The following is a 27,579-nucleotide window of genomic DNA, read 5'->3' as shown; positions in this document are numbered from 1 at the left end:
TTCTGAAGATCCTTTTGGCTTATAAGCCAAGGACCTTAACTGAAACCCTTGCAAAAAGTAAAAGCAATTATAAGATTGATTTTGAGAATTCCTCTTTAATTTCTGTCTAATTGTTTTCTGGTAGTTGCTTTCTCGTAACTCATGTAGAAAGATATATATGGGTTATCACAAAACATAGAGATGTGTGAGGCAGGATTGTCTGTGTTTTTTCAATGATACAATTCTGTGTGCCTGAGGCAGAGGAAAGATACTGAAGGTGAAGAGGTGGTGAAGCATCCTATTTGCTCTGACTGAGGCAGTAGAGGTCACTGCTTATATGTCTAAATCCACTCTATTATTCTTCTATCATGTAGGTATTTCTTCAACAGTCTGGTGATAAAGTTGGCTCTCAGTTTTGTTTTTCAGAAATTGGGAAGTTAGCAAAAGCACAATGCTAGTTTAAAGCACCTTTAACTGTTGCTCATGTATCATTAAAAAATTTTTTTATTGAAGTATAGTTGATTTACAATGCTGTGTTAGTTTTAGACGTACAGCAAAGTGATTCACTTATACATATATATATATATATCCATTCTTTTTCAGATTTTTTTCCATTATAGGTTATTACAAGATATTGAATATAGTTCCCTGTGCTGTACAGTAGGTCCTTGTTACTTATCTATTTTATATACAGCAGTGTGTATCTGTGAATCCCAAACTCCCAATTTATCCCTCCCCCTGTTTTCCCCTTTGGTAACCATAACTTTGTTTTCTATATCTGTGAGTCTATTTCTGTTTTGTAAATAAGTTCATTTGTAACATTTTTTTGGATTACACATATAAGTAATGTCACATAATATTTGTCTTTCTCTGCTTATGCATCCTTTTAAAGGTAGTTTTACTTTTCCATCTCCCCTTTGAAGTTAAAAATTTGTCTTACTGTACATTTACAATATATACTCGAATTAAAAAATTGAAGTAGACTTCCCAATTACACATAGCCTAGTTACCTGCACAGTGTTTACCATCTCCTGTGTAGGGTGGGATACACGAGCAGACGTAGGATCCATTTGTATTCAGGCAGGAAGCGTGCTCACTACAATCTGACCCAACTGCACATTCATCAACATCTAAAATGAAGACAGTTTACAGATAGTACAGTTGATGGCTCTGTCTTATGTAGCAAACATCTGTTTTTCCTTTTAAATGATTACATATCATTTAACGCATCACACTATATATTGATATATATTGTTATGAAATTTAGATATGATAGTCATAATCACACTGCAGATCTACAATAAAAGCTATTATTTCAGAAGAACAGAAATAAATATTCTTAATATTGAGCCTGGTAAAAATTTAAAACACGTTTGGCATGTCTATGGATAGCTGCTTTGTCACTATGGCTTGCCCAGAGCTCACTAGGAGGAGATGAAATTAACAAAGGCATGCCATAAAAGCCTCAGGAATTTGGGATAATTGTCTCCCACAGAGCTAGAGTAAATGCACACAGTAATTAAATGCATGCAGTAATTAAATGCACACAGTAATTGCCAAGATTCATCTCACCAAGACACGATGGTGAAATGCCATTCCAGCTCCCATTATCCGTACAGAACATCCTTGAATCACCCAACAAATAGTAGCCATTGTTGCACTGGTAGGTCACTGTGCTGCCAGCATGGAAGTCCTCGGCTGAATAAAAGCCATTCTCCAAAGGGGGTGGCACCCCACAGCTAATGCCTGTAATGCGACAACTACGTTAGGAGCAACATACTCAATGAACATTTTACTTATATTTATTTTTTTATAAATGTATTTATTTATTTTATTTTTGGCTGCACTGGGTCTTCATTGCTGCGTGCGGGCTTTCTCTAGTTGAGGCGAGCGGGGGTTACTCTTCGTTGTGGTACGCGGGCTTCTCGTTGAGGTGGCTTCTCTTGTTGCGGAGCACGGGCTCTAGGCACGCGGGCTCAGTAGTTGTGGCATGTGGTCTCAGTAGTTGTGGCTCGTGGGCTCTAGAGCGCAGGCTCAGTAGTTGTGGCGCAAGGGCTTAGTTGCTCTGCGGCATGTGGGATCTTCCCGGACCAGGGCTCAAACCCGTGTCCCCTGCACTGGCAGGCGGATTCTTAACCACTGCACCCCAAGGGAAGTCCCATTTTACTTATATTAAACTTGTAGTTGAATTAAGCATGCACTTTTCATTGCACACGAACATTAGACTGAGAACGCTTAGGAGTGGTGACAGGCTACAGCCATACCTGTGCCCAGAGCGTCTGGCTCACAGTAGCCATGCAATTCATTCATTTAAAAATATATTTATGGAGAGCCTGCTACCTGCTACACACTGTCCTGATGCTGAGGTTGCAGTAATGAACCAAACAGACAAAATCCCTGCCTTATAAAGTGTACTATCTAGTCAGAGAAGAGACACAAGAAACAGATAAATATATGATATATCAGGTAGAAGAAGATGCACTGGAGGAACTTCTCTGAACACCCTATCTACTACAGCAGTCCTGCTTCCACTCAACCCTGTCACTTTATATCTCCCTACCCTGCTTTAGTTTTCTTCAGAGCCTTTACTTTTGGCCCTTGCTGTTCTTATTTACTATAAATAAATAATATTATATTTACTTGTTACTTTCTGTCTCTCCTACTACAACGTAAACTCCAAAAGAAGAGAGACTTTTTTCTCCAACTGCTGCATCTCCAGAACTTAGCTCAGTGTCCAGCACACACTCACACCAGGTACTTTCAAAATTGTTGAATAAATGAATAACTGGGTGTAGCCAACTTAAGAGATCTATTCCCGTTTTCCCACCCAGCAGTGACCCATCTCCCTTTGGGCTCCAGCCCTCACACCTGTCTTTCCCTCCATCCAGTTCCTTGGGTCACCCGGGTGCCTTCACAAGTGGTGGGCTCTTTGGATCCTCATCTCCCACCTCCCTCATGGTGCCCAGCACACTTCATTATACAAGGGAAGTATTCAATGAATATCTGCTATATTGGCTACTATGCATATGCAGTATTTCACTTTTATCTAGCATTCCTGAAAAGTGTTCTTAGGGTTCCAGCATTTTTCAAGAGCTACTGAAACGCCTTCAATGAAGGCAGCTCACGTTCACAGAGAGGCAGTGGCTGTGTCCACTGTCCTTGATTCAGGCAATACTGCACGGCGTTTCCGACCATCTGGAAGCCCGGATCACAGAACAGACTGACTCTGGAGCCTGGCTTTACGTCTCCTGATGCAGTTCGCAGATGAGGCACGGATCCTTCTAAAGGTGGGCAATCTGAGGGCAGAGAATGCAGGTTCAGAGCTTGTCAGTAACACAGTGGCAGCATCACCAGGTTAAGGGTTTCAAATCATATGTTGTACCAGCGTTCGAGCGCCACTCTATTGACATTAAAACAAGATAACATGTAACCAGATCACTGGTAGGCAAAATTTCTGGAAAAAAAACTATTGGAGTCAACAACTTTCCCTCTTCCAGCAGAAGTCTGCTGAATATTTTTTAAGGAAAAAATAGTATTTTAGAGTTAATAAAATGTTCTTATGAGTTATCCAAAAACATGAATTCTAGGATACCTTCAGAAACTTGTTTAAACACACGGAATTTTAGGAGGCATTTTTGATCATTCAGAGTTTGACTATTCAGTATGTGGATCCTAACATCCATTTCTTTTCTCTCTGTGCCACCTGCCCCTAGATGACAGCTAGGAAGTACAGAGCCGAGAGAGTACCCCATCTCAAACAGGAGGATGGGACTTCGGGCGGGGGGGGCATTTAAAAAATTAACTATATCCCTCCTCTCATCCTATTTTCCTTATCTTATTTTACCTTTGTTTAAGTTTCCTGCACAATTATTTTGTACCCTGTTACTCAGAATGTATTTAACTATTAAAAAATAATAGATCCTTCGGATGAAGGTAGGGTAAAATGAATTACTAGGTAAACAATAAACTGGCAGACATATACTACTTGACCAATAGAGAATCAAATGTCTTCTTTTGCTAGAAAATCCCGGAGTAGTCAAGAGACAGCAGAGTCTATGGAAGAAGGAAACTAACCAGAACAGAATAAGCTCTTGGAATCGATCTTCACTCTCCCCACAATTCCTGACAGGAAATCAGGCCAGGCGAGCACATTTCCTTTCCTGAGTTCCTCTGGGCATGAGGAAGCCAGCGATTTCACCTGAAAGTTTAAAAACACACCTTTAGGTAAACCTCACTTTTTTTCAGGAAGACAGAGTTATTATATCTCCTACTGAAAACCTTCACAGAAGTGTGGAGGGCAGTGGTGGGAAGCAGACTTCTGGATGTAGAGTGTGATTTCAGGGGCAAAGGAAAATTCTCTTCCTTCCCTCTCTCTCCTCCACCCCCATCATTCCTTTTCCCAAATACTTCATTGTAACTGGAATTCTCAAATTCCACCTATAGAATTTCTTGTCTAAAACTTTGCAGTGTATTCAGGTGTTATAGGGGCTCTCCCTTTCCAGTCTCCTGTCTTCTATCTCTCATCTGGAGTTGAGAAAGCTGAGGTTTAGGCAAGTTCTGCCACTATAATGATAAGAGCAGACATGTGCCAAACAGTGTCTCAATCTTACATGCAGGATTTTGTTCCATCCTGCCAAAACTCCACAGGCAGTTCTATTTATCCTTCATAGATTAGAAAACTGAAGCTCACAGAGATGGGGTAACACGTTCAAAATCATCAGAGTGAGTTCGTGGTAAAACTCGTATTTGAACCCAGGCCATTGGACTGCAGACTGGTTTCAACCACTAGCCCAGCTGTTACTCTCTGTGTGTAATCTTGTGCCAGCCCTAAATTTCTGCTTCTTTAGTCAGAGGGATTGGAAGTAGTCTTCTCTATGATTCTTTCTAGCTCTGAAACCACAAGATTTTATGAAACAATCATGTCCAATAAAATTGTAAAACATCACCAAGAGATTGAAAAGGAGATTCACTGAAAGTTACTGTAGATAATCTCTGCCTGGCTTAGTCTACGACCATAACATCAAATGATATCGGTGGTAAGTTCCGGAAACTCAGAGGTGTCAATAAGATATGGCATCGTTAGGCTGTGCACATTTGTACTAGGTTTGTACCTTTGCATCTCATTACTGTCATACACTGAAAATGGAATTGACCTGCTGTGGAGACAGGACATAGTCCCAGAGGTTGAGCTGGCTTATGGAACCCACAAAAGACTCAGCTGGGTTGAATCCCTCTCCTTTTTTGTCTTGTTCTTGCCCAAGAACTAATGCACCACCACCTAAAGAGAAAGGAGAGAAAAAAGGAGGAAAACTGGCCTGATCGTTATTTCTAAAATGCTAACTTAATGAAGGCACAGCCTATATAAATGTATCAGGGAAAGTTATTGACAAGCTAAATGATCTACATTTGCTGCATGATTTATCAGTAAGATGAATTCAATATTTTATATACCAACTTAAGAAATGGTCAAAGAGAATTTCGAGTATTATATTGGCTCTATATATATTTAACTATAAAACTAGATATATACATATATAAGCATATAATATTTTATGTCAACAAAATAGCTAAGTCCTATTTCGCCTCCTTTGTTCTAGGAAATTAGCCTCCATGACAGATTACCAGGAGCTGCTCTTCATCTTTTTATTCTTCAGCTTACAATGATTAAAGTTCTATCATCAATTCCAAGGAACATTCCAGTGGCCACCTAATTGCAAAATCCAATGGAAACTCTTCAATATTCACCTATTAACCATTTCATTCTATTAAACTGCCCTTCCTGGCATACTTGATGGTCTGTGTTTGCCCCTCCAGAACTACCCTTCCCCCTTCTCCACTCTGCTTTGTGTCCCCAAGGTTGACACCTATGGACTACACCAACTGGTTTCCTCGGCCCTCTGGCTTCCGTTTGGCCAATGGAAAGACCAATTAGAGGTAAGAAAGTGGGATGAGAGAGAAGTTTAACTCCCTGGATACCTTTCTCCCAGGCAGCAGATGGTAGGGGTTGCTTTCGTCGCTCTCACATCATCGCTCCCGCTGGGTGATTTCTCCCCATCACTGCAGGTTTGCCTGCTTTCTGGCGACAACTCCCCATCCTTGTCAATTCATGTCCAGCTCTTGTGATTTTCCATTGTTGCTAGTCATGGTGTGTTTTACTACCACATCTTGGTTCTCAAGCATGCCCACAACTTTGAAAACAATCTCTTCATGAAACTCTTCAGTTACCCTCCTTGTGTGTTTCCTGCCAGGAGCCCGACTGATTCTACTTGGTTTCCATGACAGCAGCCTCTCCTGGTTCTCCTTGAACCTTTCTGCTCATTCCCAGTCTCCCTTCCCTGCCTGCCTCTTAGACTCTGATGCACCCAGCATTCCACCCTAGCCTCCTTTCTTCTTCCTTCAGCTATTCCCCCTATCTGACCTCACTCCTGCCAATCCATGTCTATAGAGCCCTCATTCATGATTTCCCAACCTACGCCTCTTTCTTACAAAATTGATCATTAAAATTAATACATGCACATAGAAGGAAATTTGAAAAAAAAAGTATAAAGAATTCCTTCTACCCTTCTACAATCATTTAACATTTTGTGTATTTCTTTCTAGGTTCTATATTCTTTTAATTATTTTTTTTAGTATGTGTGTGTGAGAGAGATTTTGAAACACACAACACAGGAGCCTACTACATATGACGTTGGAAGCTTGCTTTTCTTCTTGAACATGTTCTCATTTCATGAGTTTTAATAGCTATTTTATCATGTGAATGCACAACGATCCATAATTTTCTTCATTAACTAACTTAACAACCACTCCTTATTGGATATCGGGGTTGTTTCCAGGTTTGGTACTAAGATAACACTGAGATAGATAAATTGATACGTAGATATTTTGTCCAGATCATTGATTCTTTCTTTTCGATTGATTCCTGGTAGTGAATTGTTGGTTGCGTGCAAAGGGTTTCTCTAAGGCTGTTGATGAAAGTTTCTGAATTGTTTCCCAGAAAGTCGGGATCAGTTTTCACACCCTCCGGGGCTCTGTAAGAACATTCACCATGCTGAATCCTTGCCAAGCATATCTTACCACTAAAAAGCAACTCTCAATTTGATATAAAGTGGTATCAACCTATGTCTGTAGCTGCACGTATTCCTGGGATTAAATTCAAACTCAATATGCCTAAAACCAAATACAGAATCTTCCCCCACCCCTGATTCCTGCTCCGATAACTGTCCTTTCCCGAGAGAATTCCTATCTCAGCTAACAGACCCTCCAATAAATCTGGTCACCCAAACTGCAGTCAGTCATTCACTAGGGTCTGTCAGTTGGAGCTCTGCAATATTTATGGACAGTAATTCATTCTTATTGCTATGGTCAGACAACAATCTCCTTGGGTGGCTACTATTATAGTTCCCTTGTTTTATTTTCCTATGCCTTTAACTTACTTTCACTCTTCTATTAGGATGTAATTTTCTTTTGAGATAGAAATATTCCTTTTTTTTTGAGATAGAAATATTCTTTTTTTTTTACCATCAGTGAAATAAATGCTCATTATGAAAATATCAGAAAAGAATAAGGAAGAAAAATAAAAGCCACCTGCAATCCCACCACCCAGAGAAGGGAGGGTTAGAAACAAGAATACTCTAAATTAAACACACCACCCCACTTCCCAGGACGATGCCACTTCCTGCAGAAACGCTTTTAATGTTTCCTTATTTACTACAGAGAACCTCCAGCCATTCCTCCTCATATGACATGTGTCACGGAAGGACCTAGATAGTGCAGGCTTATTGCCAGGTACAATGCTGAGAACACTGGAACATTGAATACTTTTGCATTCCTTCAAACAAAACTCTCTAAATATTTGTTTAAAAGTATTTTTAGAAGAGAGTTTGAGTTCTATCAGAGAAAGGGCCTAAAAGATGGATAGCTATTAGCAGTGCCCCAGCTTGAATTCTGGATCTACGTGTATACTGATCACGAACCAAACCTAAAATAAAAACAACAAACAAAACCAACCAACAAAAAACACCAGCAATTAATCTTCTCCTTGGAAGACAGTTTAGTAACCACCCACTGTTACTACAGCACGCATCTTGGTAGTCTTAATATACACCCCGAAGGCATTTCTTACAGAGTCACACAGCTCACCTAGGAAACGCTTCTAATAATTCACAGTCAGGATAATCAGGGGGTGGTACATGGGAGAGAGAACTTAGCAAACTTGATGTTCATCAAAGCACCACCGCCTCTAGCATCAGATGGAATTATATTCCTTTTGCTAAGACATACCAGGGATGGGCGAACCAACAGAGAGGCCCACACCACCGTCAGATAATTTCCCATCGATATAGACTTTCCAGGCTCCATCAGCACTCGTCCAAGTGATTGCAATATGATGCCAACTGCCGTCATTCACCGAGGGACAGTCTGTTATTTTTTCCTTGCCATTCACATAAAGAACCCAGCTGCAGAAAGATTCCAGGGGATACAGTCATCAGTCATATGTCGTAATCCCATCTGTGGGGCATGTTACTATCTTTCCTTTTCTGTGGGTAAAGCACTTCGGGTAAAACCGCTACTTCTTTTTCGCCATTTCAGCCATGTTTCATAGAAGCAGATTTGATTACTAATTACTCTTTATTGTAGCTCACGGAAAACTGGTTTGTGTTTCTGAAACACTGAGGGGTAGGAAAAAGTCTCAGGATGAGCTGAAAGAAGTCAGTCCAACTTGAGATAATTCACCAACTGTCTATCCTGGAGAGACTGAGTCAAGAACAGAAGGAATGAGAGCTATGTAAATGTCAGTCTGGCTTCCTTCCTCTAGGATGTACGTTCCTACACCTCAGAACAGACTTCAGAGATCTCATAGGAAGTCAATCCTACCTCTCTGTTGCCAAAACAGTCACATGGCAGACGAAGTGTATCGATCCAAAGAAAAGAATAATTGGAACTAAACAGAGGTGACCAAACACAAGAGGGTTCCAACAACCATGTCGCTTAGAGGAATGCCAAAGTTAACCAGCAGTTAAAAGTAAAATATTTTCAAAAGCACATGGAGAAAAAGAAGAGACTAGGGAAAACTGATAAAGAAGGTAAGAATTCATTGACTGACTCTGCCAGCCTCTTCTGAGCCCCTATTCAAAGATGTGTATGAAAAAATATTTTTATTGATAAAACGTGAATTGTCTCCCCTCTGTGTTTTCCCATTTTCCTCCCCCAATTCAAGCAGGCGACAGGTTTTCTCTTTCTACACATTCTGCCTCAGGGGAGGATTTTGCAAATTTCTTGGGATTTTGTTTCTGAACGTTCAAGTCCATTAAGAAGAATGGGGTTTGAGGATGGGAAGATTCCCACCAGAATAGTGAGAATCTCACGGATTGACGAGAGGAAAGAGAGCTCAGTGGGTCCCTGAAGCCTGCAACCTGCTCACTAGCAAAAGGCCACACATTTGGGAGGATGTGGGAGGAAAAGGCCACGTGGTGCATCACAGAATCTCTCTAGACCGAAGGCGTAAACTCTCAGCCATGACAAGGACTCCACGTGCGGCGAAGAGCAGTAGTTCTGAAAGGACCACAGAGGCTGAGGCAGTGGATGGCTCACTGATCAGCAGGGTCAACAGATGACCAATGACGGGAGCCCTGCCTGAGTCTGTGACTCCTTAGCAAAACTCTGTGGGTTTTAGATGATCTGTGAGCATCTAAGACAGGAGAAGCAGTCAGCAGAAAGAAATCAGAGAAACAACCGGGGCTGACTTGCCCAGAGGGATGGGGTTCTGCATTTGGAATGAACTGATCCAAAAAGACACAGAGGAACGTCATCTTGCACACCTGAGATTACAGACGGATTCGTATTCAATACAAGTGTCTCCCAGGGGTCAACAGTGCCACTGAAATCTCTTGACTCTTGGCCGCTCTGATATGTAAATAAAGGAGCACTGGTCTGAAAACTCAGTTTGACACTTAACTCTGCCACTCCCAGGGTGTGAGATCTGGGGGCAAAGCGTTTAGTTTCTCTGAAACTTCATTTTACCTTTTAAGGGGCATCAGTTCCTCAAGTCATTGTGAAGCTCAAATGAAATAATACATACGAAAACACTTAGCAAATAGCAAAAGACAATACACGTATAAGGCGTTACCACTGAAACTCTGCCTCCTTATAGGACTTGTCCAGATGCTCTGATTACTGTCACCCTGCTGTTCTGCCGGCACAGCTGACCCCGCACCCCCCCCACCACTCCAACCCCCTTGTCAGTTCTAACTTGGTGCCAGGATAAGTCCTAGCACAGCCCTCCTGACACCTCTGCTTACCCATTATAATCGGTTAGAAGGAAGGTATTGTCACTGCCATTCTCGAGTGCATAGGAGATTGGCGTCCCATAGTTGGTGGTGTCAGAGGATTTCATCCAGAACGTGCAGGTTACAGCACGGAGGGATGGAAGCACACCATCCAGCATGACGTAACCATAGATGCCGGAAACTTCAAAATCCAGGTTAAAACCTGCAGACTGTTCTGCAACAAATAAGAAAGTATGAGCACACATACAGATGGTCAACAGACACGTGAAAGGATATTCAACATCGCTGACTATTAGAGAAATGTTAATCAAAACTACCATGTGGTATCACCTCACACCAGTTAGAAGAGCCATCATTAAAAAGTCTACAAATAATAAATGTTGGAGAGGGTGTGGAGAAAAGGGAACCCTCCTGTACTGTTGGGAATGTAAATTGGTGCAGTTACTATGGAAAACAGTATGGAGGTTCCTCAAAAAAGTAAAAATAGAGTTACCATATGATCCAGCAATCTCACTCCTGGGCATATATCTGGAGAAAACTCTAATTCTAAAAGATAGATGCACCCCGATGTTCACAGCAGCACTATTTACAACAGCCAAGACATGGAAGCAGCCTCAATATGCATCAGCAGATGAATGGATGAAGATGTGGCATGTATACATATATATGGACCACTTTAAAATGTGGACCATTTTTAAAGTCTCTATTGAATCTGTTACAATATTGTTTCTGTTTTCTGTTTTGTTTTGGCCACCAGGCATGTGGGATCTTAGCTCCCCAACCAGGGGTCGAACCCACACCCCCTGCGTTGGAGGACGAAGTCTTAACCACTGGACGGCCAGTCCCTAACAAATTCTTTTAAATAAAATCATCCATGAGTATCTAAGACAGGAAATGCACTCAGCAGTGAAAGGAAGCTGAGAAACAGGGAATAGTTGGAAGGACAGGTGGGGTTGGGGAGTCATTAAAGATGAGAGACTCTAAGCACATGTGTGGAGCGATTGATACTGCAGGAGAGAAGGATGGGGTCGCTGCAAGGGCAACTCTCCAGCCCTGTTCAGGGCTCGGGCTCCTCTCCATTTTATGAGCCCCAATCCTGCATATCCCACTCAACAGAACAAAAGTCCTACAGCTAAAAGACTCCAGTGCTCTGAGAAAGCAGTTTAGCATTGACTCTCAAACATATCCGTGGATTCTGACCTTCTACATCAAGTGACCTTTCAAAGCATCCCTTCTAAACACGCAGAATGTGAAGAGTTCTGCTAAATTAGATTTCCTCCATTTCTCCCTTACATCTCTAAGCTTCGCCTCCTGTGCTACTGGAGATAACATGAACCAGTCTAGTGGGTGGCTGTGAAGAATGAGTACAAAATGCTTCGCATAGTTTTTGGTATACAGGTCGTGCTCAGTGCAGGTAAAAATTGACACTGTTATTATATCATTATGGTTAGTATCGTTATTAATAACATTAAGTTCATATATACCTGTTTCACACCTGCTGCCTGAAAATCCTGGCTGACATTTACAACTGTATGAGTTTAATTCATCCACACAGGTGGCCTGATTTCTACAGGGGTTAGACTGACATTCGTTGATGTTCAAATCACAGTGTGGCCCTGTGAAGCCCACTGCACACTGGCACCTGAAAGAAAACAAACTATTGTAACAGAATAGTTGCAGAAAGGGCACTAGAAGCAGTCCCCAATGACAACATTGTCACAAAAGACTCTGAAAAGCTGAAGTGCTATTATGATCTCTCTTATATGTGGAATCTAAATATATGTACACACACACACACACACACACACACACACACACACACACACACACACACCCCAAGCTTATAGAACATAAGCCAGAGACAGGGAGTGGGAGGTGGGAAAAATAGGTGAATCCTTTTTTCTTTTTTTTCAATTTAACTAAATTGAATTAAAAAAAAAAAAACGCTGAAATGCTGAAACATATTTTCCCCATTAAAACAGTGCTTTAACTGTTATTTTTTTAATTCATTCAAAGAAACCTATTTAAGACAACGTATATTTGAGATACTGTAGTAGCAAAAATAGAGTATAAAGCAGTTCTGGTCAAGGTGAAGTATTATTCATACATTGGGAATTTCTCTCCCGACAGAAGTGCTAGAAAAAACAAAAATTCACATATGTTAATCCAATCTCTGTAACAATGAGGTACTTTACAGATGAGTAAACCGTGGCTCAGAGGTTAATTTGCCTGAGTCCTCTTTTTACTAAGTGCTGGAGGAGGACTTTGATCTCAGTCTAGTGGCTTATTCTTAATCAGTATGCCATAGAGTCTCTGTGGTATGCAACAAACGCTTTAAACCCCTCAGAATGGAGAACACATCTAATGATGTCAAATGTTGACAAAGGTGTCATGAAATGGGAAATCTCAGTGAGTACAACTACCACTGGGCAATGTCAAGGGAAGTGGAGAGTTTGTACTCCCAGAGCCCTGTATGTCCATTTCTAGTATGAACTCTAGGAGATTACTGCCCAGGTGCACAAGGACGCATATAACAAGTGTTCACAACAGCATCATTCTACACGTTCATGGAGAAGTGAATGGGAAAATAAACCAAGGTATAACCATTCAGTGGAATACTAATCAGCAGTTGAAATGAGCAGACTAGAGCCAAATGTATCAGTCTTGAAAATACATAGTATTGAGTGAAAAAACAAAACCCAAAATACAAAGGGATATATATATATATACATATAACATGATACCACTTAATGTAACATGTCAAACTATACTATATGCTGTTTATGAAGTAAAACATAAAGTCTGAATGAGAAAGATATAAACCAACTTCAGGACAGTGATCACTATTGGGAAAGAAGAGAAATACGTGTGGCTGATGTGCATGTGTGCGTGTATGTGCGCATGTTTGGAGGGACTCCAAATCTATCTTTAGAATTTGCTTTCTTAAACACGAAAGATATAAATCAAATAAGGCAAAAGGCTAAGGTTTGATAATTACTGTGATGAGTGTATGACTTTTGTTATTCTTTGTAATTTTCTGTATGTCTGAAATATTTTTTTTTTTTTTTTTTTTTTTGGTACGCGGTCCTCTCACTGCTGTGGCCTCTCCCGTTGCAGCTCTGGACGCGCAGGCTCAGCGGCCATGGCTCACAGGCCCAGCTGCTTCGCGGCATGTGGGATCTTCCCGGACTGGGGCACGAACCCGTGTCCTCTGCATCGGCAGGCGGACTCTCAATCACTGCACCACCAGGGAAGCCCTGTCTGAAATATTTTTAATTAAAAAGGAACTGCCCAATAAATGTAGTGAATATTGTTAACCAGCATGTTTATATGGGAACCTCTTTGATATTGGCAATAATATGAATAAATGGTATTTGGGGGTTTAAAAGAAAATCTCAGCTGGAATTGGCGTGCATCTTTATGGAGTTCTGTGTAGTTGAGGGTAAATCTATTTTGGCTAGAATTTCACTCATCTTTATATGTACATGTGTGATATCATTATGGCAGTTCAATATCTTTGTCTATGAAACAGATTCACTTTGGTGGCAACTAACATTCCTTTTGAATTAGGAGGGTTTACCTTCACTTTTCCTCTAGTTAGGATTCAGACAAATTTGGTATTCATCAATTGTTTTGGACCCTGGGGAGAGTTTGGAACTCTTGCTGTTCATTTGGAAATTCTCATTGCCTATGGTTAGGGGCTGTATGCCAGAAGATATAAAAAAGCCCACGAAAAGATGATGCTACCCTGCTAAGACCTCACTTCCATATTAAGAGTGAAAGTCTCACTGGCAGAACTGGCTTCCTATTTCTTCCAGAGAGTATCCTAGCTCTGTTAGGGGACGGTAATGGAAGGGGGCTGAACCGGAAAAGTACTGGGAAATGTTGCAACTGGGGTAGAATTCTTTTTTTTTTTTTGCTTTTAACTTTTGAAAACTTACAGAACCAGTTGCTTGTTGAGGGCAATAAAGTTTCCTAAAATTTTGCAAGCAAGACCAGTCTGTCTTTTGCACTGCAGAAGCCACAGATCCTGCAAGAGGAAGGGGATGGAATAGGGCAGACTTGATAGTAATAAAAAAAAAAAAGTGTTGGTTTTCAAACTGCTTGCTACTGGCACCCTAAGAGCTGCCTCAGGAAGACAGAGTCTTTCTCCCCACAAACACTACTATTTTCAACCCCAAAAGCTTAGCTTTTATTGTTTTATTTGTTTACACTCAGATTTCTCCTGAAACAAGGGTTACTAAACTAAAAAAAAAAGTTTGAAAACCATGGTTACAGAATGTAGAATGGCGCTGTGACAGCAGAATTGCACAATTCCTATTTTAGCTAGTGGGAAAACTCCAGCTAAAATATAAAACATTTAAAACTGGGTTTTGTACAGTGCCTCTGCATTTGCTTCCGAATAAATGTGCTTCCTTTCATCTTTTATGACTTCCCAAGTATAGAACAGTGGTTTCCAAGTCTGGCTGTGCATCAGACTCACTGGGGAACTTAAAACATACAGGTTGTCTATTTTAAAATTATAGACTTTACCCAAGACTTAGGAAATCAGAACATCAGGTGGTAGGCTGATTCTACCATAGCTTATCCTTGGGCTAGGATTTGGGAAGGGCTGACTTGGAATTCAAAGTAATACTCTGGAAAGACTGCAGGATGACTGAACAGTTAAGATAATAAAAATAGTGAAAGGAGCCAGACTTAGTCTTTTACCTGAAGCTATTGGCACCATCCTTGCAGGTAGCTCCATTTTTGCACGGTTGGCTGAAACACTCATCCATGTTGATTTCACACCGGTTGCCCAAAAATCCAGGTGGGCACTTGCACAAGAAGCCCCCAAGCTGATCTTCACAGACTGCATTATTTAAGCATGGGCTTGACTGGCATTCATTGACTTCCGTTTCACAGTGTAGGCCTGGGGATGGATGAGGACGAGAAGGAGCCCGCATGTTAACCCCTTGGGAAAACTGGGGTCAAGGTGCTGACTCCTTAGGGCATGCTGCTTCTAAAGGACAGGAATGGAGGCTGCAGAGCCACTGGCCTACCAAACTGGTTTCACAGCCATTCTTCAACAAGCTCTGGCTTTTCTACATCATTTTAGGACTGCGTTTTTGAAAATCTGCTCTTTCAATCTTACCTCTTTCTGAAACGAACATTAGCAATGAATATCTAATTGAGATAATGTTAAAAAATGGAACTAGCAAATTTAGTTCAAAATGTTCCTCTGTTTCTTTGACCTTGCCTCTTTCCTTCACTGATCATTTTCTGTTTTGGACTTCTTCTTTATCAGTTAAGTGTAGATAGATAGATATTTTAACTCTATTATTTAGCATCCATTCACAATATGATTTTATATAATTTAACTCCAGTTCCTTCTTGAGTGCTTGTCTTAGCATATAAACTCACGTCTTCTTTCTCTCTTTCTGTCTCTATATACACATATATATATACACACATGTACAGGAACATATTATTTTTCTGAACTGTTTGAGAGTAAATTGTAGAAATGATGCCCTTTTACCCCTAAATACTTCAGTGTGAATTTCCTCAAAAATAAGGACTCTCTCTTATGAAATCACAGCACAGTTGTAAAATCAGAAAATTAATATTAACTTACATAATATTACATATATATATATATATATGGAATGTTCGTAAATGTAATGATTTCTGGGGCTTTACAGAACTCTGTGACAACTAGGAAGAATGGAAACATCTTACCCGTGTATCCTTTCACACACGTGCAGCGATAACCAGCTAAGCCATCAACGCAAGTTCCTTTATTTGAACAAGGACTGGAGCTACACTCATTTATGTTTTCTTCACAGAGTTGACCTGCAAAGAATCATAGAATATCTGAGCTGGAGAAAACTGAAAGGAATTTAAGACTAATCGGTTTTCAAGCAAGTTGTTCAGGCGTAAGAGCAAAACGATTGGAAACCATGGCTAACATGTTTGTGAAAAATTTTGCTCTTTGCCAAATACAATTATTTGCTGAATAATATTCCAATATATGTTATATATATGATATCTATCTATCTATCTATGTATCTATATGTATGTATGTATGTATCTACCTACCTACCTACCTATCACACATTTTCTTTATCCATTCATCCCTTGATTTATACTTAGCTTGTTTCCATATCTTGGCCATTGGCTACTGTGAATACTGTTGCCATGAACGTGAAAATACAGATATCTCTTTGAGATAGTGATTTCATTTCCTTTGGATGCATACCCAGATGGGGGATTGCTGGATTGTATGGTAATTCTACTTTTAATTTTTTGAGGAACCTCCATGCTGTTTTCCATAATGGCTGCACCAATTTACATTCCCACCAACAGTTCACAATGGTCCCCTTTTCTCCATGTCCTTGCCAGCACTGTTATCTCTCATCTCTCTTAATTTTTAATTAATTTTTATTGGAGTATAGTCGATTTACAATGTTGTGTGAGTTTCTACTGTACAGCAAAGTGAATCAGTTACACATATATCCACTCTTTTTAGATTCTATTCCCATATAGATCATTACAGAGTATTGAGTAGAGTTCCCTGTGCTATACAGTAGGTCCTTATTAGTTATCTATTTTAAATATAGTAGTGTTTATATGTCAATCCCAATCTCCCAATTTATCCCTCCCCCTCCTTTTCCCTTTGGTAACCGTTTGCTTTCTACATCTGTGATTCTATTTCTGTTTTGTAAATAGGTTCATTTGTACCGTATTTTTTAGATCCCACATATAAGCAATATCCTATGATATCTGTCTTTCTCTTTCTGACTTACTTCACTTAGTACAATAATCTCTAGGTCTATCCATGTCGCTGCAAATAACATTACTTCATTCTTTTTCATGGCTGAGTAATATTCCATTGTGTGTGTGTGTGTGTGTGTGTGTGTGTGTGTGTGTGTGTACACACCCACACACACACACATCTTCTTTATCCATTCCTCCATCGATGGACATTTATCTTTTGATAATAGTCATTCTAACAGGTGTGAGGTGGTAACTCATTATTTTAAGGATTCCAAGGGTTAATATTCTAAGAACGAGAAACTTTCCCCTTACCTGTGTAACCAGATGGGCATTCACAAATGAACTCCCCAACTTGGTCTTTACAAATTCCATTGTTGTAGCATGGCAGTGAGCTGCATTCATCAATGTCTGTTTCACATTTTAAGCCTAAAATGCAAACCAGACACTGAAGGTCAATCAAAGAGCGGATTAACAGAAACAGAACCATGATCATTTAAAGATAATTATCCCGATAATCTGAATTTATACGGAGTGGTGGTGGTGAAGGAAAGGGCAATATTTGTTAAGAGCTACCATCTAGTTAAGTATTTAATGAAGGTATTACCTCTCTCTAAACAGCTTTAAGATATCCTTATAAGGATACATAAAAGATAGCAAAAGATCCTAAGTTAGAAGTAGAGGGGGAAAAAGGGAAATCTGGAAGCATAAAATAGAGCCAGGAATTAGTTTAATTCCAAAGTGAAAAATACAGAGTCATATATACTTGCTACCAAGGCCACTTGGCGGAGGAGGGGTGGCGGGACTAAATCCTGCCAGACCTCAGCTCATATGTCAGGTATCCTAGAATGGGGTGCATCTTCCCATAGGGTGCACACAGGCTTTCTATGGGCTAGCTCTGCCGAAACCCAGGTTCTTCTGCACCAGGGGGTCTCAAAGTGTGGTCCCTGGACCAACAATATCAGTAATCCCCTGGGAATGTGACAGAAATGCAAATTCTCACAACTTCCCTAGACCTACTGAATCAGAAATTCTGGGATTGGGCTCCAGCAATCTGTGTTTTAAGAAGTCCTCCAGATGGTTCTGATGCACGTCAAAATTTGAGAATCATTGTCCTACATTATGCTTTTCTCAACCACCTCTCACTTATAAAATTCTAGGACAAGTTCATTATTTCTTGTGGAATGTTGGGACAGAAATTTTTATAAGAATTGAAACCCACACACATGCACATGTGCACATGGTGAAATAAGTGGAATGACAACATTCTGTATTTTGTTTTCCAACTTCTCTTTTGCTTATCTTGCGGTGAATTATTTAAATACCACTTTCTCATTAAAAACACTTCATGTTGGCGGCATAAAACTCGAAAAAAAATGTAAAAACTGCATTTCTGGAAGAAAACAGGAAATTATTTTAAATAAACTGCAATTTTTAAGATATAGTTCATTTCGCCTCAAAAATTATATTTCTGGACTGAGCTGGAATTTGAACCAAACTGCAAGAAAACATAATTCTTACATAATTCCTATGTAATCAAGTTCAAAGCCACGCTGTGTTTCTAAGCACAGCTTCCAGAAAGAAAGCAAGCAACAAATCATGGCCATTCATGAGAACTTCCATTCATGTGAAGCAAATGAGAGAAACTGGAGTTTGTTTAAAAATGTTTATGCTGGACAATCTGTTCTATGTTGAGTGTCATGCATTTAATTTGTGTTAGAATGCAACCTTGGACACGGCCTCTGGAACCGTATCCCAATTTAAATCGTGAGTTATGATGTGACTTTTCATAGAGAAGATGATTCTTTATTCTTCCCCCAAAACGTGCAAAGAAAACTGTCATTCGTAAGATATGTATGCTTTTTTCACTTATTGGTTTGTCTTGTTCAACCAAACTTCTGTGCAATTATACAGTCTAATGTATCTTATGGCGTTTATTTTTAATGTTTCAAAGTTTGATACTGCGAGTCACAATGATACTGTATGAAAAACACATGAAAATTTGCATTCCTCTGTGTTACCTGTATATCCAGTTGGACAGAGACACACATAACCACGCCCAAGTTGTTGGCAGGTTCCACCATTGTGGCAGGGGTTTAAGAAACATTCATGGAAAACCTACCAGTGGCAGAAAAGAAATTTATCAGAGACAAAACACTATTTGTTTCAAAGCAATTCTGAGTAGGGAGTTAGAAGGTTTACATCAGGTTTTGGTTTCCAGGTGAGTCCAGCTGAACGGCTGCCTGCATAACGCTGGTACCTGCCATATATGGGCACATATGCTATATATTATTCTTGAGAGATGTTCTGATAAACCCAGGCAGTGTTGCTAAATGCTGGCTCCATTTAAGGCATTTTAAAAAGTATACTAAGGACAGGCCCCAACCCAGACCAGCTAAATCAGGAATCTGTGGAAGTGGTATCTGTGCATCGTTTTTAAAAGTAAGCCAGTGGATTCTAATGTGTCTGTGTCCATTACGTGCAGTTTCAAATATGACTTATGAAGCCGTTATAAGTGAGTATGTTTGGATGTAGGAAGTTAAAATAAGAAATATAACTTCATTATCCTCCTTAAAAATACTTAAAGCCAAGGAATTTATTATGACATTGGGCAAGGTGCATTCAGAGTAATGGCTGAATCACCCAAAATAATTATTCTTAACTAGTCTTCAAAAAAATAAATGGAAAAGTTTTATGAGTTATGTTTCTTATTTTTTAAAAAACCCACAACTTACTCCAATAAATGATTTTTATTTTTGCTGGCAAAAAATTTACATAACTTTCATGAAAGTTGAGTAACTCTTCCTGCTAATCGGAAAAGGCCTTTGGTTAATCCAAACGCCCTTACTCAAATGATGGGTTATGCTCACGGTACATGGTACATGTAAATTATTAGCAAATCGAAAGACTCCCCACATCTACAATTCTCTGTGCCAGACATTGCTGGGAAAAATTCCCATTTCTGGTACTTAGAACTTCTAATGCTGCATTTTTGGAAAGTTCATTTTATAAGTCATAAGCAAATGTAATTATTCATTGATAATATTCATGAGTCTTGATTACTTGAAGTTTCAACTCTGGTAGTTTTTCCTCTGTGGGACACGTATAATGACAAGTTGTTTTCCAAGAATTCCATTAGAGAAAATTTTATAAATATAAAATGGACTTGCCTGACTGCTGACTTCATACTTCTTTTTGATATGTCCAGGAGAAGCAACGGGCACTACACTTTCCTCTGCTGCTGAGAAAGTTGAACTAAAACCTAATAAAATTATGGGAAAACAACTGAAAAACATATTTGTGTGTAGTAGATATTACCAATAAATAGACTCTATTTTTTTTTCTTTTTTAAAAATTGAAGTATAGTTGTTTTACTGCTAATTTCTGCTGTACAGCAAAGTGATTCAGTTATACAAATGCATACATTCTTTTTAAAAATTCTTTTCCATTATGGTTTATCATAGGATATTGAATACAGTTCCCTGTGCTATACAGTAGGGCCTTGTTTATCCATTCTATATATAACAGCTTACATCTGTTAATCCCAGCCTCCCACTCCACCCCTCCTCCAAAAGCCCCTCCCCCTTGGCAACCACAAGTCTGTTCTCTAGGAGCAGACTCTATTTAAATCCCATAGTCAAGATTCTGATTCTCAGAGTGGGCAAAGCCACATATATTTTGTTTCAGTAATATAAAGAGAGCACAGAGATGGATGGAATTATGTCATTAAATTCTAGACTTTCAGAAATTTGGAATTTATCAAGTTCGACATTCCCAAAATAAGAATCTCTGAGTCACTGTCATCAAAAAGACCTTCAGAAGGATAGTTTAACACATCCGGACACCCAAAGGCACTGAAAATAGTAATATTCAGAATTGAAGCTACCGCAGAGATAAACAAAAGTCTCCAACACAGGGTTACATGAGAAATGAAGGATATCATCTTACTGGAACAATCTGTGATGGATCTGGCACCAGTGATGGTTGTAGTTCCATAAAAGGGACAAGATAAGCAGAAGGACTTCCCTGGATTGGGCTGGTAGTAGTCTCGAGGACATGGATAACAGGGCATTAACCCAGAACGAGAGAACTCTCCTACTGGACAAGGCACTGTAAAAGTAAGAACAAATCATTTGTGCTTCCTAGTAGTATACCCTACCTCTAAAAGAAGCTTTGGTTATAAGAAAGCTATCGCATTGCTAATATTTTCCCTTGCACGTACTTAATACCCAGACCATTTTATCACCTAGATAAATGTATTGTTGTTTCCTTCCCATCTTTAACGACACACAGCAACTCAGGAAAAATCAGAATTGGCCGTATAATATTGTGTTATGATTTTTCCACTTAACTTTATATCATAAGCAAATCATTCCCCAAATCATTAAGTAACATGGTGTTTAACAAATGAAAAATGTTACATCTCATTGGCAGACCATAACTGATCTCACGTTTCCTCTCCTGTTGAACACTTAGCTCGTTTCTACTAGTTTGCTATTATAAATAATGCTGACATGAAATTTTCTCTATAAATTTTTTAATATAGCTCTGATTATTTCCTTGGGATAACACTTGACTTTGAGTAGTTGAGTAGTTAGAGCTAAAGATATGACAATTTAAAGCCATAAATGTGTCATGCCCAAATGTTTAAATAATGTAATTTACAGTCCCATTGGCAGCGTATGAAATTGCCCTTCTCACTGCATGCTCAGCCTTCAAAATGATTATTTACTTTTTTCCTACTTGAAGGTAAAAATGGAATCACGCTGTTATTTTAATTTGCATTTTGATGATAAATGAAGTTGCATTTTTTACGTTTCCCAGAAATTTTTATTTCCCCTCTAGAGTTGTCTATTATTTACTGGGGGTCTTTTATTTTTAAAACTTTTAATGTCATTTTGGGTTAGACATGCTTTTCGTAAACAACATGCAGTTGAATATTATCTTTTAACCAAATTGGAAATTCTCTTGCCGAGATTTGGTGGAATATAAGAAAACAGCCCCAAACATAAATTTTGGTTACATCTGGTAGAGGGAGAGTGGGGTAGAGCACCCATGATTAAATCCTTGGGTTGGGGTTTTAGACTGTGACCCATAGACAAATTCAGGTGGAGTGTGTGAACTGGAGTCATTTGGGTGAGCCCTGAAACCATTATAAACTGAGAAAACTACTAAAACTATTAAGACTTGTCTGCATAAAATTAAGTATAGAAGACAGGACACAGGGAAACAGCTACTCAGGATATCAGCATACTTATCATTTAGGTTTTGGATTCTTGATAATAAAAATTAGTATAGCAGAAATAATTACCAATATGGTTGAAAAATTTAGAGATACACTTGAGGCTCAAGGGAGCATGATACTCCAAGTGATGGCATCTCTTTTTTATTGGTATGACAATAAACATGAAGTAAATGACAACACATCTGTCGTAATCTCAAGACGCTTTGATCAAATTTCTTAAGCAAAAAGAGCCAGGCGAATCTCTTGTAAAAGAGTTCTTTTACGTACCCAACTGACAAAAAGTAGAGAGTTGAATCAAGAGATGGCAGAAGATAACATAGATATTAATGCATATTTAGAAAAAAAAATTTCTGGTGGCTACATTTGCTATATTCAAGAAGAGTTTTAAACTACAAGTATCTTTGTTTCACCAAGAATAAAATAATCTACTCTGTTACTAGATGTAGACAGGGCTTTGCACAAACATATTATAAACCTATAGGAGTTTAAAATGGGTTTTCTGATTCCCAAGTTTCCAAAAATGATTGTCTGTTTGGAAAAGGTACCTTCCAAATAGCTAATTAGTTAATTGGAAGCATAGATCTTCCACTGATAAAAGTATAAATTTTCTGTTTGAGAGGATATCTATGAGTGTGCATCATATGCTAGAAATATAAATGCTGCCACTTAAACCCAAGATGCTATAATGAATGAAACTGTTTTTTTCCATATAACTTTTTTCAGTACAATCTTAAAAAGAAGAAAAAGAAATCTTAAAAAGAAAAAAAGACTGTGCCCCTAAAAACTGACAGAATTATACTGTCAGTTGTAGCACATAATTATACTATAATTGTCAAAAATTATACTAAGACATAATAATAATAAAATCTTAAGATTAAAAATAAGCCAATTAGCATCTCAAAATAGCAAACATGGTGTTGTGATGTCTGTACTTTGCTTTTTGACCTAGAAAGTGTAAAATAAACTTTCATGTGGAAATTAGTTTAAATTACATTCCAAGGGCAGACAGTTGTCATCACAAATATACTTTCCAAGAGTGAATAATCAGCATTTAATATATAATTTATATATGCAGTACCTATATATATACACACACACACACACATATACATACACACATATAATATATGAATGTATAAACATATACATAATAATAGCACTATCTAGTACACAGTACAGTATTAAATACACATGCATACACACATGACACAGTTCCTAATGGACTAACGTCATAAGAAAAGATGTGAGAAAGTTTCATTTTGAACCTTGGCCACAGAAACTGTGGTTTCTAAATCAAGACAAATGGAACAAAACTCTTCTCACCTCTTCTACTGTAGAGAAAGAGAAAAAAAGTATTCAAATATGCCAAAAGTGATATCAAAATAGAATTAAAAATAAAGCACTGAAATGACCAGGGAAAAATGTAACCTCACATGTCTGTCCCCTGATAGTGTAAAGGAATAAATACAGCCTTGGAGCCATTGGTTTCCTATGACAAAGCCAAAAGTCAAAGCCTCTTATTCTGAGCCTCCTTTTAACTTCATCCTACAGGGCTGGGCTAAGAAGTGTTATCCTCCTGTGCCACAAATAACCTTTCCTTCTATTGGGACCATATGTAAACAACACCATCACCAAAAACTCATTTGTGGGATTATTTTGATAAAAATCATTTTTAAAAAATGGAAAATTTCAGGCTCTTTTGTAACCAAGGACTCAAGACTATCTAATATCCTAATAAGTGACAATCGGTGAAATGTATAAAGAATGTTACATTATGCTAACATAGCAATATACTTAAAGATAACTGCTATATTTATTAATGATATTTTCAGTTCAACAGGCCAAAGGAGGCAAAAAGTGATATGTCAGCAAAAAATAAGATAAACTGTACAACATGCCCATAAAACATAAATCAGTACAGAAAGAGAAAAGAGGAGAAGGAGAGAAAGAAAGAAGCGGAGGGGGAGAGAGGGACAGAAAAGGGAAAACTAAGGAAAATATATAAGGGACTGTTTTAGAACTCACACACATTTAAATTTAAAGTAAAAGTAAAATGGTGTTTACCCAGCACCGTAGGGGAAAGTGTCATTACCAAATATTACCAGTTCCTACTCAGGACAAGTAGACTGTGGTTAAACATATGCTAGAAATATTAGGAGAAATGGAACAGTTACCAGGAATTTAGAGATTTCCTGGGAATTATAATTACTTAATTGCAGTAATTTGCTATTAGAAAACCTCAAGGATTATTTGGAAAGTTAAAGGATAAAAATTTGTCAACTATGAACTTGTTTCACTGTAAGAATCCTAGTTGCTTTTGTGGTTGGAAGGAAGGAAGGAAGGAGAGAGGGAGGGAGGGAGAGAGGGAGACAGAGAGAGAGAGAGGATTTTTTCCTGCAGACTTTCTTCCATAGTTAGCTTGTATACTGACAAAATAATAGAGTCTTTGGCAGATCTCTTTCAACCATAATGTGAGGTTTTGTTTGACTTTTAATTAAAAAAAAATCCACAGCTGGTATTACACAACACACGTGGTTTCTGAGTTTCAAATAGGTCCTAGTTAAATTCTCTTCTCATCAGTGAAACATTAGGTCGATGAACACTGCTCTCCCAATTCCTCTGGTCTAAGAGGCTTTCATCTACTTTGAAATTCTGAGAGTCAACCCGATGGAGCATATAAAACCTATAACTCACAGTATGTATTACCTGTAGCACTTAAGTTATGAGGACTACGACTCCCAGGAAGCAATGCTGGACACGCTCCATCCCCTCCCTACCACCACACTCAAACATCCTAAGCATCTGTTTTCTAGGACTCTCAGCCTCTAAGTGGATGCAGATGTATATATGATTGGGGTGCAATGAGGATGGGATGTGTGTGTAGCTTGAGGGAATGGGGAACCAGCAGACTGGCTTCTTAAAAACATCACTCAGTAAGGGAAGAGTTTAAACTTTCAGATTGCCATAGACCTTAGGTTTTTCAGTAAGGGTATAAAGAATGGGGAGGACTCACAATTTTTTAAAAAGTCATCTTTTAGCCAGGCATGCTTGTTCTGTTCCCAGTGATGTAGCAGAGAGAGGCCAACAAATTTTTATTTTTTGCAAAGTTCCACTGAAATTGCAAAGTCATTGCAGTTTATGGGAGTTTCTGGCAATAGGCTGACCTTGACTGTCAGACCTAGTTTCACTGTCATTCTAAGTTTTCATCTTTTGCTTTTGTTTATGGCTTCCAGTTTTTTCACTGCTGGAAAACTGTACTTGGTAGAGATGTTAGAACTATTTGAAAAACAGAACTCTAATCTTTATATTTCTATTTAAACCAGTGGTTCTCAATGTGTGGTCCCTGGACCAAGCAGAATCAGTATCACTTGAGAACTAGTTAGAAATGCAAATTCTCAGGCCCCACACCTGACCTGCTGAATTAAAAACTCCGGGGCTGGGGCCCAGCAATCTATGTTTTAACAAACCCTCCATGGTGACATTTGAGAACCAAAATTAGTCATACTTTAGAATCACCTGGGGGAACTTCAGAAGAAAACCAGAAAACTTAAATCAGAATATCCGGGGGGGCAGAGACTGGGTTTCAGTATTCTAAAAATACTGATGTAAACGTGCAATGATTCTAGTGTGCAGCCAGATAATCACTCATGAAGATCTTCAAACTGTAGGGAATGAACGTTACAATTCAGAGGTTGTATTTTTAGAGTTTCAAGGAACGTTAGATAAGACCTCATTTTAACCCGAGGAATCTAAGTTCCTAGTTGAGATGTATTTCTATCATATCATGTGGCCACATGGTTACAAATGTTGAGGGCTGGGACCAAGCCTTGTGCTTCTTGTGTGTTCCTAACGGTACCAGCACGGTGTTTATATTATGGGTGTTTACACTTAAGTATTGACTGGCCGAATAGAAGGAAACTCTCTATAAAGAGACAGTTATTTACATTCTTTGCATGCAGTAGACATATGGTTTTGCTAAAAAGATTCCACTCCTCCATGCGTAGAACCTAGGAGGCTTGGGAAAAAAAGCGATGTCTAAGACTTAACCTCCACAAGCAGAAATGTCCACGGCTCCTCTCTTCACTGTTGAAGTATTTTCTGGACATACGAGGCAACCCCGGGAACCAAACGCTGGCTGATAGCTGCCCAGTGGACAAGATTCGCAGATCTCAAGCCCATTTGATGAGTAGGTGCCTTGCTTACACTGAGCTAAAACGAAAAATGTAACATGGTTAATAACGATGACGTCAGCTATACAAAATTAGCACTGTGTACAACAGGATTTTCCACATTTTAATTTACTTAGGATAGAATGAGGGTCACGAAGAACTCCAAGCATACACGTCATATTTTAGACTCCCCGTACTTCCGTATACTAAGTCTTAGGCTCATTTCCAGTTACTTGTATTATGACCTAGCACGGTGTTTGACACATAGAAAATGTCGACAAAGAGTTTTTGGGTGAAGTTAGAAACCTGCACCTCAGAAAGGCACACTCATAAGATCAAGCTGTCACGGGGAAGCTTGTTTCTGTACAAGTTCTCAGCTTGTGCACTGTTCCCTTGAGTGACTGAAACAAAACCCCCGAATGAGCTAGAGTCTCATGACTATACCGGCACCTTTTTTCACTCTAAATAAGAACAGGCCCTCTTACCTCCTCCTGCCTGCAGACACCATTTCATTTGAGGTTTGGCAGAGAGGAAGTAAAAGTAGTCTTAGCATCAGGCCCAGAGAGGTTAATTAAGCAACTTTCACAAACTCATAGCAATGGTTTTGTAGTAGAGCGGGCTTAGGGCCAGATTCCCCAATTCCCAGTGCACTGTCCTTTCCTCCTGCCCTTCTCCTCCGGATGACTCTCATTTTCAGCGCTGCTAACATTTTTAGTGCATTTGCAATCACCTAGCACTGCTCTCAAGTTTACGTGTCATGAGGTACCCACACCTGCATTGGCAACAATAGGCAAGGAGGAACAATTCTGCAACTCCTTCTTTTAGGTGTGTCTTACTGTAACTTTAAATGTGAAAGAAAATGTTTCCATCAGGTATGTTCATTGAGAATAACAGTAACAATATTTTGAAAGGACTGGATATTTTAGTAGCAAGAATAGGTGCATATGGGCCTGTAGTTATTCATTTCCAAGTAAATGGAGAGTGAATCTCATCACATCAAATATTATTCTAACAAAAAGCAGCCTAATGCTTGCTAAGAGCCATGAAAGTCCTTTCCACCAATTAAAGTGAGATTCACTAAAACACCAGGTTCATTGATGAATGTGGATTAGAGTTCTTGACAGTGGAGTTTGACTTAGAGCAATGG

At 39.0% G+C, this 27,579-nt stretch overlaps 1 protein-coding gene across 2 annotated transcripts in view; it reads right to left on the bottom strand.

Annotated features, from left to right (window-relative positions):
* SVEP1 (sushi, von Willebrand factor type A, EGF and pentraxin domain containing 1) overlaps window positions 1-27,579 on the bottom strand; it is a 185,675-nt gene that overhangs the window by 55,465 nt on the left and 102,631 nt on the right. For both annotated transcript variants that reach the window (XM_060300636.1, XM_030859035.2), the window contains exons 18-32: window positions 26,311-26,472; window positions 20,967-21,128; window positions 20,189-20,280; window positions 19,040-19,136; window positions 17,334-17,447; window positions 15,984-16,097; window positions 14,976-15,177; window positions 11,750-11,907; window positions 10,278-10,479; window positions 8,260-8,435; window positions 5,133-5,257; window positions 4,054-4,177; window positions 3,105-3,275; window positions 1,552-1,725; window positions 990-1,109 (exon numbers count right to left, since the gene is read on the bottom strand). In XM_060300636.1, coding sequence (XP_060156619.1) covers window positions 990-1,109; window positions 1,552-1,725; window positions 3,105-3,275; window positions 4,054-4,177; window positions 5,133-5,257; window positions 8,260-8,435; window positions 10,278-10,479; window positions 11,750-11,907; window positions 14,976-15,177; window positions 15,984-16,097; window positions 17,334-17,447; window positions 19,040-19,136; window positions 20,189-20,280; window positions 20,967-21,128; window positions 26,311-26,472 — 2,193 coding nt within the window. The remainder of the gene's footprint in view (window positions 1-989; window positions 1,110-1,551; window positions 1,726-3,104; window positions 3,276-4,053; window positions 4,178-5,132; window positions 5,258-8,259; window positions 8,436-10,277; window positions 10,480-11,749; window positions 11,908-14,975; window positions 15,178-15,983; window positions 16,098-17,333; window positions 17,448-19,039; window positions 19,137-20,188; window positions 20,281-20,966; window positions 21,129-26,310; window positions 26,473-27,579) is intronic.

The sequence above is a fragment of the Globicephala melas genome, chromosome 6 (assembly GCF_963455315.2).
Source record: "Globicephala melas chromosome 6, mGloMel1.2, whole genome shotgun sequence".
Lineage (NCBI taxonomy): Eukaryota > Metazoa > Chordata > Mammalia > Artiodactyla > Delphinidae > Globicephala > Globicephala melas.
The sequence above is the reverse complement of the archived record's forward strand: the minus strand, read 5'-3'. Positions and strand labels throughout refer to the sequence as shown.